This window comes from Podarcis filfolensis (genome assembly GCF_964270895.1).
Source record: "Podarcis filfolensis genome assembly, chromosome: 3".
NCBI classification, from domain to species: domain Eukaryota; kingdom Metazoa; phylum Chordata; class Lepidosauria; order Squamata; family Lacertidae; genus Podarcis; species Podarcis filfolensis.
In genome coordinates this window covers 70591163-70610146 of record NC_139606.1, presented here as the reverse complement: position 1 = coordinate 70610146, position 18984 = coordinate 70591163, and the positions used below count along the sequence as shown (strand labels likewise).

The 18984-nt window shown below is 39.7% G+C and overlaps 1 protein-coding gene and 1 long non-coding RNA gene across 5 annotated transcripts in view; one reads left to right on the top strand and one right to left on the bottom strand.

Moving 5' to 3' along the window:
- The window catches only part of PRKN (parkin RBR E3 ubiquitin protein ligase), a 610775-nt gene that overhangs the window by 277338 nt on the left and 314453 nt on the right, over positions 1-18984 (top strand). For all 4 annotated transcript variants that reach the window (XM_083605872.1, XM_083605873.1, XM_083605874.1 and 1 more), the window contains exon 5: positions 8929-9012. In XM_083605872.1, coding sequence (XP_083461998.1) covers positions 8929-9012 — 84 coding nt within the window. The remainder of the gene's footprint in view (positions 1-8928; positions 9013-18984) is intronic.
- LOC310759091 overlaps positions 1-18984 on the bottom strand; it is an 84108-nt gene that overhangs the window by 50508 nt on the left and 14616 nt on the right. The window contains exon 2 of the long non-coding RNA XR_014546208.1: positions 8192-8275. This is a non-coding gene — a long non-coding RNA (uncharacterized lncRNA). The remainder of the gene's footprint in view (positions 1-8191; positions 8276-18984) is intronic.

Here is an 18984-nt window from a genome sequence, read left to right as displayed (position 1 = left end):
TTTTCTTTTTGAATTGATACACAGATTCTTTGCTTCTCTCTGGCACACTTGATAATATTTAGTTCCCCACCCATGGATGCTGATTTTGTGCAAAATCAAAAATGGACTAGGTAGCAATCTGTTTTCTTCAGGTATTGTGTGAAATCTTGATTTTACGGTTTTAAAGTGCAGTATCTGAGGAGCTGTGATAGAGCATTTTCCAGAACTGGACCTTTTTGGGGGTCAAAAATGGATTTTAACCTAATGTGTAGTATACAACTAATATTTTTCCAATCTAGATTTAATATATATATAGTATGCAGAAAATTAAGGAGTGCGGTATAGACATTTTGTTTCAGTGAAAGTTGGATTACTTAGGTGCTGCTTCTCTCTGCATGTTCATTTAGAAGAGACTTGAATTTTATTTATTTATTGGTGTCTTACAGTGTTAGTCCCACAAAAAATGTTTTAGATAAAGCCATGCATATCAGTTACCATATTTAAACCAGTTTTAATTATTTGGGAATATTCATAGAGAGGCTGTGGGGATCTGCTTTCCCTACATCTTTGATTTATTACCTCTTGTGTATACTTCAGTGTGGCACAAATTATTTACATGGCGGCGCAGCACAAATTGTTATTTAGAAGACAAGGTTGCTAATTATTGTTGTTAATGGCAGAAATGCAAATCAAAGTCCTTGATTTGTATATTAAGTTGTCTTGGTGAGCTTATATGCAAATATGTCTTATTATGAGTGCTTTAAGTAAAACTGTGCTCAAAACTGAGAATTCACATGCAGGGAGAGATTAGAGGACTCCCTCAGGGTTGGAGAATCTTTAGTAAAAAGGGTATTTTGTTGTTGCTTAAGCCAATTCACACAACAATACAAAAAAATCATTAATATTAATATTTTAGGTTTCTGTGTATTTTGTTCCAGATGAGTAGCAAAATTTGTAGTTTGTACCAAAATAAACATTTGCACACAGATTAATGCTTCAAAGTTAGCCATTAATCATGAATAAATGATGTGATTTTTGCTCGTCCTGCCATCCAACTTGCAATCCAAAGGTGAAATGGAATGAGAAACCAGGTTCAATTAAGCACAATTCCAAGTCACACTGAGACCATTTTTAGACAATTACATCTCAACACACTATGAATCAGCAAACCAGGAATTTTGGATTTGGATTTGATATCCTGCTCTATCACCACCCTAAGGAGTCTCAAAGCGGCTAACATTCTCCTTTCCCTTCCTCCCCCACAACAAACACTCTGTGAGGTCAGTGAGGCTGAGAGACTTCAGAGAAGTGTGACTGGCCCAAGGTCACCCAGCAGCTGCATGTGGAGGAGCGGAGACGCGAACCCCGTTCCCCAGATTACAAGACTACAGCTCTTAACCACTACACCATGCTGGCTCCCAAGTATTCTGTTAACCATATTTTCTTGTTTTGTCCAAACTGGGAAACTAAATAATTCATAGCTTTGGAATGAGCCAGAATATTTATACAAGGTTTGTAGTTTACATAATATTCTGGCTTGTTCCGAAACTTTTTAAACTTAGTTACTTGAAGAATTCCTGATTTATTTGCTCTAGCAATAAAGGGAGGAGCAAAGGAGCTACTTGCACGGTCAGAAGGTTTACTCATATTTCAACTTCTTAAGCTAATATATGACTATCTGAAATATTAGTCTATTGCCTAAGCTTTCTTACATTAGCCCATGAATGAACTCTTGAGTGAACCAATGTGGCTGGAATCCATTCACTGCATGAGTGCTACTCTAGAGCAGTGAGCGAATGTCCCGGGACAGTCGCAGGGAAAAAAAAATGCTTGTTTACAAAGCTATTGTACTACCAACCTTACTATATGCTTGTGAAACATGGACCACTTATAAACGCTATCTCCAACTCCTCGGAAGAGTCCATCAATGGTGTCTCCGAAAAATGTTACACATTGCTTGGGAAGACAGGCAAACTAATATCAGTGTAATGGAAGAAGCAAAGATCACCAGTGCTGAAGCAATGATTCTTCAACATCAACTTTTTGGACAGGTCATGTTGTGCAGTTGCCTGATGATCGTCTTCCAAAGCAACTACTCTATTCTGAACTTAAAAATGGAAAGCGTAATGCTGGTGGTCAACAAAAGAGGTTTAAAGACTGTCTCAAGGCAAATCTAAAAAATGCAGTATAAACACTGACAGCTGGGAAACACTAGCCTGCGAGTGTTCCAGTTGGAGAACAGCCTTTACCGAAGGTGTCATGGGCTTTGAAGACACTCGAACTCAGGATGCAAGGGAGAAACATGCTAAGAGGAAGGCACGCTTGGCAAATCCACGCTGTGATCAACTCCTGCCCGGAAACCAATGTCCCCAGTGTGGAAGGACGTGTGGATCCAGAATTGGCCTCCACAGTCACTTACGGACTCATTGTTAAAACCGTGTTTATGGAAGACAATCTTCCTCGGCTGCGAGTGATCGCCAAAGAAGAAAAGAAGAAGAGCAGTGAGCGAATTGTTTTGGGATTCAAATAATATTCCTTGTTGCCGCTTCTGAGTAAAATTTAATGAGAAGAGGCATGGCAACATTCCATTTTAAGAACAGAATAAGAGCCACCTGGATCAGGACAATGGCCCATCTATTCCAGGATCCTGTTCTCTAACCGTGGTCAATCGGATGCCTGTTGGAAGTCCACAAACAAGATTCAAGCACAACAACATTTTCCTCTCCTGTGGTTTCCTGGAACTGGTATTCGGAAGCATTGCTGACTCCAGCTGTGGATTGCTGTGTTGCTATACTTTAGCAAGTAAATTTTCTGGAGTAGAAGAACAAAAACATACTTCTTGAATCCTAGCAAGATTTATTTCAACATTTTGAAGTCCATATTTCTGTGTCACTAGAAGTGCCCATGTCAGCTAGCAAGCACCATTTGAAAATAGCTCAACTTTTAGACAGTAACTGTCAAGCTAGAGCAACAGACACAAATTTCAGAAAGGAAGGGAAGCAAGGCAATCCAAGATTTTACATGCTCATCAAAATCAAAAAGATTTTTTAACTGGCATCACAATGTCAGTAAAGTGGGCAGCAGACTGATCTCTTAGGGAAGGCAGTACCACAACCTTAATAGATTTGCAGGCTTGTATTGTAAGTAGCAATCCTTTAAGTACGTAGTGGTGAGTGACTCCCCACCAGCTTGTGTTGGATTGGAGAATAAGCTAAACAAAAATCAGGGACACTTAAGTTTATTTTCTGAACCAGTCTAACTTCAAAACAGAAGAAGGGGCCACTGTTGCCACCACCTCTGCAGAAATGGTGAGGAGTAACATTCCAAAACTATTCAGCCAGATAAAATAGCAAATTTTTAAAACCTAGGCAAATGCTCTTGGAAATAGTTGTAGAAATTCCAAAAGCTGTTACAAAAGTTCTGCTTTCAAGCTTCCCTTTGTGGGAACACCATGACAATGATACACATTTTAGTGTTGAGATGGGCCTATCAGACATATTATCTCAGATACTGCTGGACTGCTGGGTTAGCAATTACCTTCTTATTTATATAAAATTCATGCCACAGGCCATTTCTGAGATGGCATTGGAATTTTTACCTAGCCCCATTTTTGCTCAGCTTTTTGCTGTGATTAAAGCAAAACAATTACAATATAAGATTTCAATCCACAAGTGTCAGTTTTGCAAATCTCTTTTAATATTTAAACGTAGCATGAAATTATGTTAATGACCAACCTCCATGGGCACTGCGTTAAAAATTGGCAGAGGTGTCTTTTCTTGCTTCTTCTTCCACACCTCCACTGTCCTTCCACCCCCCCCCCCCAGAATAGCCTGTGATGGGTTTTGCAGACTAGAAGGGATACGTTTCCCAAAAAATCCAAGCAAATATTTGGGAGCAAAGTAATCATGTTTACATTATGATAATACCCAAGCATTCACTTGAAATCTAATGTGTGTCATCTCATTTAATAAATGTAGTCCAGTTGGATTAGCAATTATCAAGATATAAGGGCTGGTGAAATAAATGAAGCTTTACATGATAATATCTGTGGCTATTCAAATACATTTCCATGTTCTGAATTGAAATGAGATCTCCTATCACACAACAGTTAGCATATCATGTGGCCATTGGCTGACTCTAGGTTGCTGAAAGCCCCATTTGTGCCGCAGCAAGTTTATTCCTAGGAAAGGGTTTTTGAACAGATGACGATAATTGCATGGTTCTCCTAAATTAAACCTGTTAAGAATACATTAAAAATTGGAAACCTAATTTGCCTCCTATAATAGTTTTGTGTCAGAAAAATGATGGGCTGTTTTTGAATATGCTATTCCTATACTAGACATAGAGCTTGAAAATGGGGGAATTGTACATTGTCAGTATACAAGGGAGGTACTGTTTTTGATAAAGGAAGTGGGCAAATGATCTGATGCCCTTTTTTGGCATGAAGTATGTGATGCATGTAAATTGATGCACCTTAGGAACACAAGGATTACCTAGCTGGATTAGACTACAGCTCTGTCTAGTTTAGCCTTCTGTTCTAGATGTGTTGTTGCCTTTTCTAACCTCAGCCTCTGTTATATTGTTTTTAAATAACCCTGCTAAACAGACTTGACCCTTCTTACTATTTTTTAAAAATCATCCTTTTAACTAACCCTCTTATTTTTTTGTAATTTCTCCCATTTGAAATTAAAGACATTTGTGATGGATTTTCTGGGTAATTTTAATTAATATACGTGAGGAACTTTACATTTTCCAGCACTTTGACGATATTACACACAAACTCATAAAACCATAGAATTGCGGAGTTGGAAGGGGCCCCAGAGGTCATCTTGTTCAGCCCCCTACTATGCAGGAATCTCAACTAAAGGATCCATGACAGATGGCCATCCAACCTCTGCTTAAAAACCTCCAAAGAAGGAGAGCCCACAACCTTCCAAGGGAGTCTGTTGCACTGTCAAACAGCTCTTACCGTCGGAAGATTAATAATAATAATATTTATACCCCGCCCATCTGGCTGGGTTTCCCCAGCCACTCTGGGTGGCTTCCAACAGAATATGAAAATACAATAGTCAGTCAAACATTAAAAGCTTCCCTAATCAGGGCTGCCTTCAGATGTCTTCTAAAAGTCTGGTAGTTGTTTCTCTCTTTGACATCTGGTGGGAGAGTGTTCCACAGGGCGGGTGCCACTACCGAGAAAGCCTTCTGCCTGGTTCCCTGTAGCTTGCTTCTCACAGCGAGGGAACTGCCAGAAGGCCCTCGGCACTGGACCTCAGTGTCCGGGCAGAATGATGGGGGGTGGAGATGCTTCTTGTAACTTGAATCCCTTGGTTCTGGAGCAAGCCTTCAGAGCAGGAGAAAACAAGCATGCTCCCTCCTCCATGGGACTGCCCTTGAGATATTTGAAGATGGTTATCATGCCTCCTCTCAGACTCCTCCTTTCCAGACTAAACATACCCAAATCCCTCAACTATTTCTCATAAGACTTTGTCGACAGACTCTTCATCATCTTAATGGCCATCCTCTGCACAAGTTCCAGCTTGTCAATATCCTTCTTAAATTGTGGCACCCAGAAGTGGGCACAATACTTCAGGTGTGGTCTGACCAAGGCAGAATAGAGTGGTACTATTACTTCCTTTGAGCCACTATGCGGCCTAGAATAGAATCATAGGATCTTAGCGTTGGAAGGGACCCAAGGGTCATCTAGTCAAAGCCCCTGCAATGCAGGAATCTTAACTAAAGCGTCCATGACAGATGACCATCCAACTAATAGCATTAGTTTTTTCACCGCTTCACCACATTGTTGACACTGTTGGTGTCATCTGCAAAATTGATGACCACCCCCTCAATTCCTTCATCCAAGTTATTTATAAAGATGTAGAACAACAACGAGCCCAGAACAGAACCCTCCGGCATCCCATTTGTCACTTTCCTCCCGGCATAATGAGGAACCATTAGTGAGTGCTCTTTGGGTTTGGTCAATGAAGCATCATAACCATTTCATACCTTCTAAATGGTTCAAATTATTTGATGAATCACTGACTTCTTCTGCTGACCTGAGTTTCTGATCTTTCTTTGATTTTGCAGGTCAAAAACTCAGTTCAATCATGGCATTTGATTAATTTGTCAGTTTACTGAATTTCTCTAGTACATTTTTGAGCAGGTTTTTTTTTTGTTTTGTTAAAAAAAGGTGACTGAAACTTCCCCATTTCAGCTGCAGTTAAAACAGTACAACTTCTGTCAGAGGTTCTTGAAATGGTGAGGTGGATTCCCCCTAGAGAGCAAGTGGTATCTGTAGTAAAAGTGCAAAGATTGAGGGAAAGGATCTGGAAGCAGGTGACAACTCCTTTATCACCCAGGACCTGAGTAGATCGAATGCCCTCATACTAATCCACATTGGAATTGTAGAAACATTCCAGAGTCTTAGCCCTTTAGTGGCACAGATGCTTGAGCTGTCATAGCACATAAATAATAAGGATAAGTTCTTGTGTAATTGCTTCTTCAGGGGTATGTGCTGCTCTGATGAAGTTTGAAATGCAGAAATTATGTGGGTGGGGCTTGTGGTATGGTCACTCACTCTCTATGCCATCTGAAGGTCAGTAGCATTAGTGTGGAGTGTGTGTGTGTGCCCCTCCTATGCAGTTTTCCTGTGATCACATAGAAGTAGCAACCATGCTGCTCAGGCAAGATAAGGATTGGTTCTAAAAGCATAATCTATAGATAATTTAATCTAAGGTTACTAGACGTCCCTGTTTCTCGGGGACAATCCCCGGATTTACAAATCAGTCCCCATACAAAATCCATTGAAGTAGAAAAGTGTCCCTGGATTCATTGAAAACAATCTGGTAACCTTAATTTAATCAAGCCTGAGTGTCTGTGTGACCAAAATAAATACATGTTCTTTTCCTATTATTTACCCTTGTCTTCACTTTCCTTCCTCTGATGTTTCCCTCTGTGCTGAATTTTAGATTCTTTCGTTTGAGGATGAGGACTGAGAGGCTGAACCAAAATGTTCACAGAGAAAGTGGGTTTAGAGGGCAGATCTGAAGGACGATACACACACACACACACACAGAGAGAGAGAGAGAGAGAGAGAGAGAGAGAGAGACAGAGAGAGAGAGAGAGAGAGAGAGAGAGAGACAGAGAGACAGAGAGAGAGAGAGAGAGAGAGAGAGAGAGAGAGAGAGAGAGAGAGAGAGACTGCAAAAAGGCAATATTAATGTAATTGTATGGTTGCCTCCATATTCCTTTTGTGTGGTGCTTTACCGATAAATGCATGTGTTCCTGTGCATTGTTTTAGAACTCTTATCACAGGGACTGTGATACTCTGTAAGATTGAGGAGGCACCTACACATAGCATCTGTGCACTATAACAGTGCAGGGACTTGGTTAGCAGATCTGAGAAGCTACAGGAGGAAGGGACCATCTCTTACACTCACAGTTGGACTAAACACAAAGCTTCTCTGTAGCAAAAAGCCATAAGTTGAAGCATGGCAGCTGAAGGATATTTGCATCATATATAGCCTGGCCACTTTCCCTGAAGATAAATGATTCTTCCCTCCTCTGTATTCAGTTGTTCATATGTTAATAGTAAATTATTTGTAAGTAATAAGTAAAATTGTGATCAAATTTTAAACACAAAATCTATACCAACCTCTTTCTTGTCAATTGTAAAGTCTCAGCAAAATATCACTTAAGTCTGTGAACCTTCTATAACTTTGGAAATTTGTAAAAAGACTATTACCATAGTTTACAACTTGCGTATGGATGCAGTAAACTTGGGCTTTAATTATTCAGTTTTCCTTCTGCAATCCTCATTTATTTATTGCATTTGCTTTATGCAAAATACCATTAAATAGATTCCGCTTCTAAGAATTGCTTTTTTAGAATAGAATTGTTGCAGTCACACAGATAATTCTTTCTCAGATGTTTAAATAGTAAAGATTGATCGTTACCCCCCTTCAGAAATTATGCTCCTCATTTTCTAACCTCCATGTATTTACTAAAGGTCTGATAGGGGAACCTGCACCTGGATGGTCTTCCTATTTGGTGGTTTATATATCTTGCATACACTTTCCCCCTTTTCTTTATTTTAAAAAATCCATGCCTCATATTTTCATCAGAACAAGTGCTTAAGTTGTCTTAGAAACAGTGAAAACTGTCTCACAGTAAGATCTCATAATGCAACCAATTCCCTCCAAGCAAAACAACATACATAAGAGCAGCAGTAAAGTAACAGAAAGGTTCTCATCTTAGCTTCCTGAAGCACTGGGAGAATTCAGCTGTTTTTCTTGGTCATCTGAAAGACAAAATAAATGGTGCCGAGTGAATATGGAGGACATTCGGCAGTTGAGGAGCGGCCACAGAAAAGACCCTGTTCCAGATTTCTGCCTGCCTAACCTCCAGCGGCAGTGGGGTCTCTGATGAAGATCTCATTGGGCAGGCAGGTTCACATGGGATAAAGATGTTCTTTGGATCTCTCAGACTCAGGCTCTTTTGCGCTTCATTGGTCAGAACTCAGCATTTTGCACTGTGCCCAGAAAGTGGAAACTGCTTAAGATCTTTTATCTCAGGTGAAATATGTTCAGTGTGGTGAGCCCTGGCAGCTGCTATACCAGAAGTAATAGTATCTAAAGTGTATTTGCATCAGTGTATTTGATTTATGGCAGTGGGAACTAACTCAACATGAATGCATTTAATTTCACATTTCTGTAGTTTTGAATCCCATATCTTTCTGTAATGTACTTTTACATTTAATGTACATTTCACTGTATGTTCTGGATTTGTTACCTTTTAATTTTTATAGGGTTTCCTCTTTCCTTTTGTTATTTCTTGATTTAAGCAGTGTTTTTATTTCTTTTCCTATCTCTTTGGGAAAATTCCAAAGCAGAGTAAGTGAAACTTTTCTTCTGATTTTTTTTAAATAAAAAATATATCTCTTTTCTTTTTAAGGGTCCATCTTGCTGGGAAGATGTTCTGATTCCAAACAGAATAGCTGGTATTTGCCAGTCAAGAAACTGCAGTGGAGAAGTAGCGGTAAGAGACTGTCAAAATGTAATGACTATCAAAAAGCAACATGACTCACTTAGGGAAATTAAACAGAAATACTAAATTGTCTCAAATTGTATATTTTTAACATAACTATGATTGAAGAAGGTCATCAATTCAGGAAAAAAAAGGTAACATCAACATTTTAAAAGTGACATAGAAGTTAACTCTGTTGAGGTAGGAGTTTTCCCATGTGTGTTCTCATAACATGTCTACAACCTGCCTCTGAATAGTCAAAACTGCTGTGGCATGAAAATGACCCTTGAAAAATAAGATAAATGCCTCATTGAACATCTAAATTCTATAAATGATCCTTCCAGCCCAACGACATGATGGAAAGTCAGCTCTTTTCTACATAAATGCTGTTGTTTTGACTTGTCATTTGTATCTTGTCCTTGATTTTTAGCTGCAGTGCCACCAGTCCCCAGTCCCACTCCGGTGACATTTGAAATGCATTTGGAGGCATCTTCTTGGACCAAAACACCTGTGGAATTAGGAGGGAAGCTAAGAGCATGTTAGAGTAGCAACACTTGTCATGGGGATTTTACATATCCCTACTGCTAGTTTTGTTGCCTTGGTAAAAATCAAATTTACCCTGTTGTAGCAAACTAATTTTCATTTTCATGGAATTATGCATATTGCGTGCTTGCCGGTTTTATGGCTAATGGCCACAGTTGAACTAAGCACCTTTCCCATTTATTTTCTTAAGTTTATGAATGTACGTATAACTGTGTTAGATTGCAGTTGTTGTTGTTTTTTTTTCCACAGGAGGGCTGAAATAAACATGATGACATGTTCACACACTAACTCTTTCCTTTCTGAGTATTAACATTCATGTTCAGAGACATAACATTTGATAATATTTGAATATTTTCACAGTAGCCCAGACCAATCCCTAAAGTTTTCCAAACCTCTCCTATATGTGCTGAACTCATGTCACATGTTGTTTCAAGTCATGTTCTAATACGTTTTTGGGATCATCACTTCTTTTTGCCACTAGGGTGCCTTTTACTTACAAGAAATAGGCAACCGCTGGTAGGTAATTTGATGGATTACTAAACTCTCCATATTATGTTGTAATCATCAGGCTACATCACTTTGGATTATGTGTGCATTTATAGTCTCATCTATGATCATTGCAACAGTGACTGCATTTATAATGGGGCCTGGCACCATGCATAATTAAATGCAGACAAAATAAATTCTGCTCTTGAAAACATAGTGGTAGCTGGTGGGATTTATAAGTACTCTAAAAAGGTTTAAAAGTTGTTTTCAATCCATCACTGGAAAGAAAATACTTCTGAATACTTTCTTCCAGGGTTCATATTGAGTCCCGGCTGATATGGAGAATGAAGCCAGATAGCTTGGCTGCACCTTTTTCTGCAGCATTCTAGTTTTTTCTTGGGAGGAAAACCTGCTCCAAGATAATCCTTGATTATATCATGTAATTCTAACTGTAATTCTAACTTTAATCTATGATTAGAAGCCAAGATACATCTGGGTATTTCTCAGTCCTGGGAATACCCTTGCCTATGTTCTGATAACCAGAATCCAATTGCTGTAATCTTCTGAACATGTGATACCTTTATCCTGTAGGATTTTCACTGGGTATTATGATGGTAGGTTTTTTATTATCTTGTTGAGCACTTAAATTGATGAGGGGCACTATAAATATCTAGATTGCGATCTTAGACAACATGATTAGAGTTATACCTCAGGATTTTGGTGTTTCATGAAGTAGTATAGTGCAGATCTAGTCATTAGAAATGCTGCTACCTATGAATTCATTCTCTACATAAAATGCACATATTTATATGCATTTTTAATCAAATGTTGGTAAATTGTATTATCTGATTGATAGGCAAAACCCAGCCATCCTTTGAAATATGAAAATTGATGAATGTTTCCAATGCAGTTCTTCAGCAATGTTTACACAATTGTGTATACCTGGGTAAAATGTGTGTAAAATGTATAGAAATGTGTTTATTAGAAGAAATTTGCACTAAATGCTGAATACACACACACACACACACACACACACACACACACACATATATATATATATATACACACCAAAAAAAATCACCAACAGAGGTGGAAATGTGGAGAATTTTAAGCTGGAAATATGAGAAACTGAGACAAACAAAAAATGACAGATTTTCCCATTTCCAGTAGAGAACTTGCATATGATCAGGTGGCATCCCCCCCCCCCCCGGCTTTGGAAATACAGGTATACCTCAGAGATATTGCAGGATCGGTTCTGGACCGAACAATTTCTCCCCCCCCCCAATACATACAAAAGTTAGGTTTACAATATACTATAGTCTATTAAACCAGCCCCCCTGCCTGCAGGGGTGGGAAAGGAAAAACTGGGTTCCAGCCCTAGCCATCTCTACTCCCATGGCCAGAAGAGGGGCGTGGGACAGGCTGCCCCATAAGGAGCAATATCTGTAAAGCACAATAAAATGAGGTCTGCCTATAGTAGCTTCTATGATTTGTATCATGACCAAAGCAAAACCTCCTGTAGACAGATTCAAATAAAATCTTCTGGCTATTGCCTAATGGATATGTACTTTCTCCTCAAGGGATCAATATTATTACATGCATTGTTCATTGGGGGGAAACCATCACTGTACTAATTTTTCAACTCTGAAATTTGTAATGGGAAATTATTTTTAAAAGGCATTGTCATGTAAGGGAGCAGAGCCTTCCTGATTGTGAAATGAATGGATATTCCTGTCTCATTTTTAAAGAGCCAGGCAATTAAGTAGTCTCTTTTCCTTAGTCAAGTTGTGATCGGCATGAAAGCATCATCAAGAGTCTCTTTCAGAATCACACTTTTGAGAAGGTGAGCAAAGAGACAGAACTATGACCTTGCTGAGAGTCACTCTGCAGTAATTCAACCGCAGGGGACTCATCAGCCCACTGTGATGCACTGGAGAATATATCAGGCTAAGAGATTTATCCGGTCTCAGTGGGAAAATATTAGATACAGGGTTCAGATCAGTCAGAAAATGTTACATTCTGGATTTCTGGGCTCATGCAAATGACATTATTATCTAAACGTGCTCTTGATCCTGTCTCTTAACTTGCTTCATGGGAAGTGCTTCAGTAATCCTGGAGGCTGCTGCTGGGTGTATCTGATTTAAGAGGCTCATAACATAGCACGTGTTTAAAAGGGTGATGGTACATAGAGGAGAAGGCAGTCTGCAAATCTAAGCGTTCCAGCTGCTTAGTTCTACAAGTTAAAACACTCCTAGCACTTTTAAGAAAGAAGACAGAGCCAGAACATAAGAAGCAGCCATATCACGATATGGGTCTATCTAGCTCAGTGTTGTCTACGGACTGAAAATAGCTCTCTGGGATTTCAGGCAGGGGTCTTCCCCAGCCTTATCTGGAGACTTGAGTGTTCTGCATACAAGGCAGGTGTTCTACCAATGAGCTATGGCCCTTTGTGGAACAGTGTGCCTCTCCCTTAAACAGATGGTACAGCATATGAGCTAGGGGTTCTTCGGAAACATCATGCAGGGTTTCATTACTGTACTTCCCCCCTCTCTGCCTCACAATTCCATTTTTTTTTCCTTTTTGAGTTAGAGAAATGGTGTGACTAGGATAATGGTGCAATTAGACATTTATGTGGAGGCCCTGACATGTATGCTATCATCTACATCATGGAGAGGATTATATGCTGCTGCTCCACCATATGAGGACCCCAGGTAGCACCTGAATTTAGGCTACATCTCAATTTATGTTGTACATTAAAATTATGTGCTTTTTGGTGCATTTGGCTGTCCATATGGTGGATCAGGGACACAGGATCTACCCCTCCTGAAAAAGCATTGCAGCACAGCCAACTCGTCCAAACCTCCCCATCAGTCCAGCTTTAAGCACCTGACCACCTGGACCATGACTGTGTGTTATCTCCACTGTCTGGTCAAAGTACCTCCAGTCTGCTTGGAGGCATCAGTCATAGCAGAGGGTCAGGTGACAGGTGGGAAGGAGACTTTCCTTCTCCTTTTCTCTGTCCTTTGAAAGGCATGGGTCAGAGTAGAGTGGCAGAGGAATGCCCTGCCCTGGTCCCTCCCTTCCCTGTGGTTTTGCAAATGCCAATTTGGCATTATTTCAAGTGGCTTAGCATATTCAACTTGGGGGGGCTGAGGTTTGTAAAATACGCTAGTAACTCTGTTAATGTCAGTGGGACTCTTTCGAATTAAGTGGCTGGCTTTAGGTAATGTGCCAAATAAAGGCTAACATTGTGGGTAAATAAGTGAAAATGACCCATTCAGAACGGCTTCCGTGTCAGTGAGATCACTTAAAGTGCTGGCCAAGGAGCTTGAAAGGATACTTGGAAGTGCACCGAAGTGTTTCCAGTGTCACTATGCCTCAACGCATCCTTGAAGGGCTCTGCCATGGCTTGAAATTTTATAGTGAGGAAAGAAAATAGACTCTGGGTGGCCTGTTATCCACAGTCTATCATGTCAGTGGTCTGTAACAGCTGCTTTTGGAGCCTGGGTAGCCTGTTATGCCAATCTGCCATTAATCTCCTGATCAATGATACAGCTTACTGTAACAGCTCTTTCTGGAGCTTTTAAGGCACGGTGTGTGAATGAATGCTCTGGGAGTTTTGAAGTCTTGGAGCATTAGCAGGAAAAAGTCTATGTTCAGATTTTTGGACTGTGTTTGATTACGTTTATCTTTCAAAAAGTATTTATGAAAGCGAAGTAGTGTCAACCTGACCTGCTGCTGGGCTGGGACTTGGAGACTGTGGTGCAGCTTGTTAATTTGATCTTGATCCAAGCTGAGGACTGGTGCATAACATGTCTCATCTTATGAAAGGGCAGGAGTCATTGTGTTATTGTTCTTATAGTCATCCTCACTGGCAAGTATTTGGGCAACTAGTTTAGGACCCAAGTCAAACTGGAAAGCTGTCATATGTCAGAAAGCTGAACCTAATTGGTACGCTCAGTTGTGTTTATGCCTGGGCCTCATATTGTCCAATAAGCATTTTTAATGTGAAAAGGGATTTGGGCAGAGAATATTCCCTGAAAGAAAAAACCCTAAAATCTTAATATTTTTTTCACACTGGTTCATTGTTGTTTGCAACAGTGAATGTCTGCAGCTTTGGCAACGGTTCTTGTTCCTCCTAGTAACAATTGCCAGTTGGATTTGACTGTGCCTGCCTTATAAATTAGCCCCAAGTTATTTGTCTGCTTCCAAAAAGGCAAAATTATAGCCTGTGCTTTGCTCCTAAATGAGGTTAGTGGAGGATGGATGGAGCCCTCCATCCCTCTGTTGCCACCCTCTTGTACAATTTAAAAGCACAGTGGTAAAAATAAAAATAGCAGGCTGGAAACATAGCAAGGTTATGGAAGAGGTACAGAACACACCCTTCCACTATACTGTGGAAGTGCAGCATCTTCAACATAGTGACAGTTCACTCCTGACTTTGAATCAAGGGTCTCCTTGGATAGGGAGTGCAGGAAGCAGCCCACTATGCCACTTCCACAGAGGAAGCTCATTCCTGCAGAACTTTCGGGCCCCAAGATTCCAGCTGGAAGACAAGAGGTTTCTACACAAGGAGTCTGGGCTCACTTCTGGCTGTGAGAGCCTCACCCCATCAACCACAGGAGCAGAGGAGATAGGAGAGGCAGACAGGAGCTACCAGGCCTAGCTAGCTGGACAAGGCTACTGTTAATCCGAGATTACTCAGTGGGGAAGCCTTCTGCTCAGGCCTGCCTGAGAGCTAGGAATGGGCAGAGTATCCAGCTCAAATATAAGCTATTAGGAAGGGCTATTTGTAATTTTGAAAAATAGCCACGAAGCTGGAACAAACCATGCTCATGATGAAGATGTTCACACGGAGGTGGTGCCTGCTATTAATGCCTGAATGCCATGGGTGAATTCTATTGGATCAGCTAAGAGACCAGCTTCACCAATGCACATCAAGATATGTGGAAGGGTGTGATGAGTTTCCATTGCTACTGCTGAAACACCAGTAACCTTTGGCTACTTCTTTCAGAATTGTTCCATTCCAGCTAGTCATTGCAGGCACTTCGTAACAGAGGCTAGTGTCTGAGCTTGTTTCTTCCCATCTTCCAAACTCTCTTCCTTTTGTTCCATGCCTTTTAGACTGCAAGCCTGAAGGCAGAGAATCTGAACTGCAACATTGAACTTGCAACATGGAGAAAAAATTGTGAGCCACTCTACCTATTTTCATCTGAACAGCAAGATAAAAAATAATGCTTTAAATAAGTAAATTTTAGTATTAACTCCCCACCCAGCTTGATTCAGAAATGAGTCTGCATCTTTGGAGAACACTCTTAAGAAGCCCCTTAGAATTCAAAATTTTATCCATAATGTTCACTGTAGTATATCTTATTAACTTAAATCTTCATATATTTTTCATCCATTATTCTGGTTGGTAATTGCTGCTCAAGCAAACACTTCCCCAAAAGGATTTTGAAGGCTCTAATTAACTCTGGGAAATGCCACAGTGGAAAATGGATCTGTGCTGTTTCTGAGCTTGCCACCCATTTATGGGAATGCCTTCAAATTGTTTTCTGGTATGTGTGGAAGCCCCTCTTCTTCTTCTTTTAAAAAATGTGTTTGTTTATTTTAATGGATCAATACTTTAGAATTTCCACTAGACCTTGCCTTTTTTGTATTCTTGAACTTCATTCATACATTTGCTGATTGGTTGTTTTGTCTTTAATTACTATTTTAAAGAAGTTATGATTCTCTGGGAGCTTACCTCCTATAGGCATTTCCTTCTTGACAATGGCAGCATTGGCTTGCAATGGCAATGTTGCTTTGTTCCATGTGTGCTATATGCACGTTGCCTGGAAATGTTCTTTGTTCTGAGATGGGTGTGAACATACAGGTGTGTGGGGGTTTGCCCTTGTTCTTTCCGCATTAGATTTCCCATGCTTGGCAGTTACTTACTCTAAAACGTAAATGCTACTTGCCTTAAAAAAAGAGAGAGAGAGACATCTGAGCAACTTTAAAGAGTTTGCTGTGATAGCCAAAGACTGCTGGTCTCATTCAGTAGCAGCTGGAGATTTGAGGAAAGGGATTTTGTTTCCACAGGGTGATTTCATTATATGTGATGGATAAAATATCTCAAGCAATTATATAAGAACCTGATACTATGTGTCTCAGCAGAGCAATGAGCTTATCTGTTGAAATAAAATCCCCAGTAAACTCTAAGCAGCCGACTACCTTTACAATTTATATATGAAGTTGAACTGTTCTGGTAATACACTTCCTACCTAATATAAATTATACAGTGATTTCGTGGCTCCTTTCTCTAAGGATGCTCCTGAAATTCTGATCCAAATTTATTGCAGCATTCTGGAGTTTCAGCTGGCCTTGCTTCTGAAGTGGAATATTAGGAATTATCCTTTGTTGTTGTTTTGCAATTTTTGTGGAAAACACTGTGAATGGATAGTTTGCTACAGTTCCTTTTCCTACTTTGCAAACCTCCCCCAGTACATTACCAAAGCAGACATGCACAATGATAAACTGCAAAAGAAAAAGAAGAAATATTGATGCTGTATGTAATATCATTTTTTGTGTGTGAGAGTGCATGCAGTTTTTACTGATATGAGCTAGAAAATAAAAAGCAAATTTGATGTGATTGGCTGCTATTGTATCAAGATTATATTGGGGTGGTCTTTTACCAATGTGCAGTGGTATGTTTGAACATGACTAACAGCAGTTCTAACTATAGGAAGCTGGTGTAACTTAGGCCAGTGTAATTTATACCGGTGTAAGTTACCCTTATCCCAAACTCCATTTAGGAGCCCCAGGTTGAGCCACCAGGTAAGTATAGGTCCTAGGTTTCAAGGATTGGACCTAGGTCACACAATCAAGCTGAACAGGGTTTGGAATCAGTGTAAGTCTCCCCTTGCCCTGTCCTGCCTTCACCACATCCCTTGAATATTCATTTTGGGGTTTACACTGACATAAATTATGCCATTTTAAGGAGCTTGCTCATTCAGAAGATCTTGATCTGTGCTGGAGTAAGAGACTTACAGCCTGGCTCAGGTAGGAATGCCCAAGATTCACTAAACCAAAATCATCTCATCCCTGTGGACCTTGGGTTTCGATTGTGTTGTATAAGGCTACTCAGAAGTAAGCCCTGTTGAATTCAATATGACTTCCAGGTAACTCAGTATGGAATTTCACCCCAAAGGCTGCAATCCTTTGTACACTTACTAGGGCATAAGTTCCAGTGCTTTTTTTCTGGAGGTACGCGGGGGTACGCATACCCCTAAACATTTTGTGAATCTTGGTACTTTTGTCCATTTACTGTATTTATTTTTTCCTGATTTGAACTATAAAATGGTGATTTTCTTGAGTCAAAATGAGAATACCCCTAAACATTTATTTTTAGAAAAAAAGCACTGGTAAGTTCAGTTATATTCAGTGGAGCTTACTAAGTAGATCTGTATAGGATTTCACTGACCTAGGAGCACCAGATATAGGACAGAGTGAATTAGAATAATAGTAAGGGGGAAATATTCTTACCCCTGCTTTTCAACAAGAAAAGTCAATTTTGTTAATAATTCTAGGGCCTCATGATGTGCTATATAAAATGAATATTCTGCCATGGTAGAAATACACACACACCTTGAAGTAAGATTACTTCTGACCATATTGAAAGAAATCTTGGAAGAAAAGAATAAAAAGGGGAAGACAAGTAATACAATATTTTCCCATTAAGCAAAACTTTGATAGAAGTCAAAGTCATTCCCAGTCCAGCAAAAAAGTATGATATAACAAAAAAACCCAATTTTCTCTTTCATAAAATATGCATTGTCTTTTGTACAATGCTAATAAATTTTGAAATGACAATTTTGAACTGTTCTAAGAACTGAAAAGAACATCACTGGGATATTTGTCTTTTCAAACAATCATACATGATCCCTACTATTGTAGGGTTTATCCTATTTTATTTATTAATTTTAAATTAGCAATATGGGTGGGTGGGTGGGTGGGTGGGTATGGGTTACACAGTTGAATAAAGTGAAGAGTTATTGGCATCAGAAGACATGAGTCAGATACCCACTCATAAGGACATACTGAAAACCTTCTTGTACCAGGTTTGAGTAATAACTTATCTGTCCCCCTAAACTGAATGCAATCCACCTAGCATACTTTCTGGTTTATCTAGAACAGTAATGGGGAACAAGTATAGTTGGACTCTTAACTATCATCATTCCCAGCCAGCATGGCAAATAGTCAAGGATGGTGGGAGTTGTAGTCCACACGTTTCCCATGCCTGATCTAACAGAAAAACTCCTTTTGCTGGAACTATGAAAACAGAGTGGTATGTCATCAAAGGCCACAGTATCAAAAACTGCTGGTTAGCATAGTCTGCAGAAGTTTCTCTGCCCATTTTTAAAAAGCATACATCATGGGTTTTTGTTTGTTTGTTTCCTTTGTAAACCCCTCTGAACTAGATGAAATAACACACCCTGATTGTCAAATTAACGTAAAAGACTTTGAATTTATATGCAATCCCAGATTCACTGTCTCTGATACAGTTTGAATTATTGTGACTAGTTATTCCAGGGATACAAGGCAGCTGGAGATGGGTGGAGGAAAATGGCTGGATGGCATTGCATGTATTAAGTTTTTTTTCTAGATTATGTTCACTGGAGTCTCTTTGAGAAATATGATTATATGGATACGCGTTGTCGTGTAGATCAGTTCACCAATGTTATAGTTTCCTTTCCTATTTTAGTGTACTTGTGTAATTATTATGTGGCTTTGATCAGTGGCTTATTCGTGAAGGCTTGGTTAGTTTGTTTGAAAAGGGAAGAGCACACAGATCTGACAATAAAGTGTTTCTTTTCCTCTTCTAAGTGAGACATTGCCAGAGGACTCAGTCTGTTAGTGTATTTGAACTTTTCCTTCATGGAGCCCCTTTGGAGTCTTAAATTGGCATACAAATTC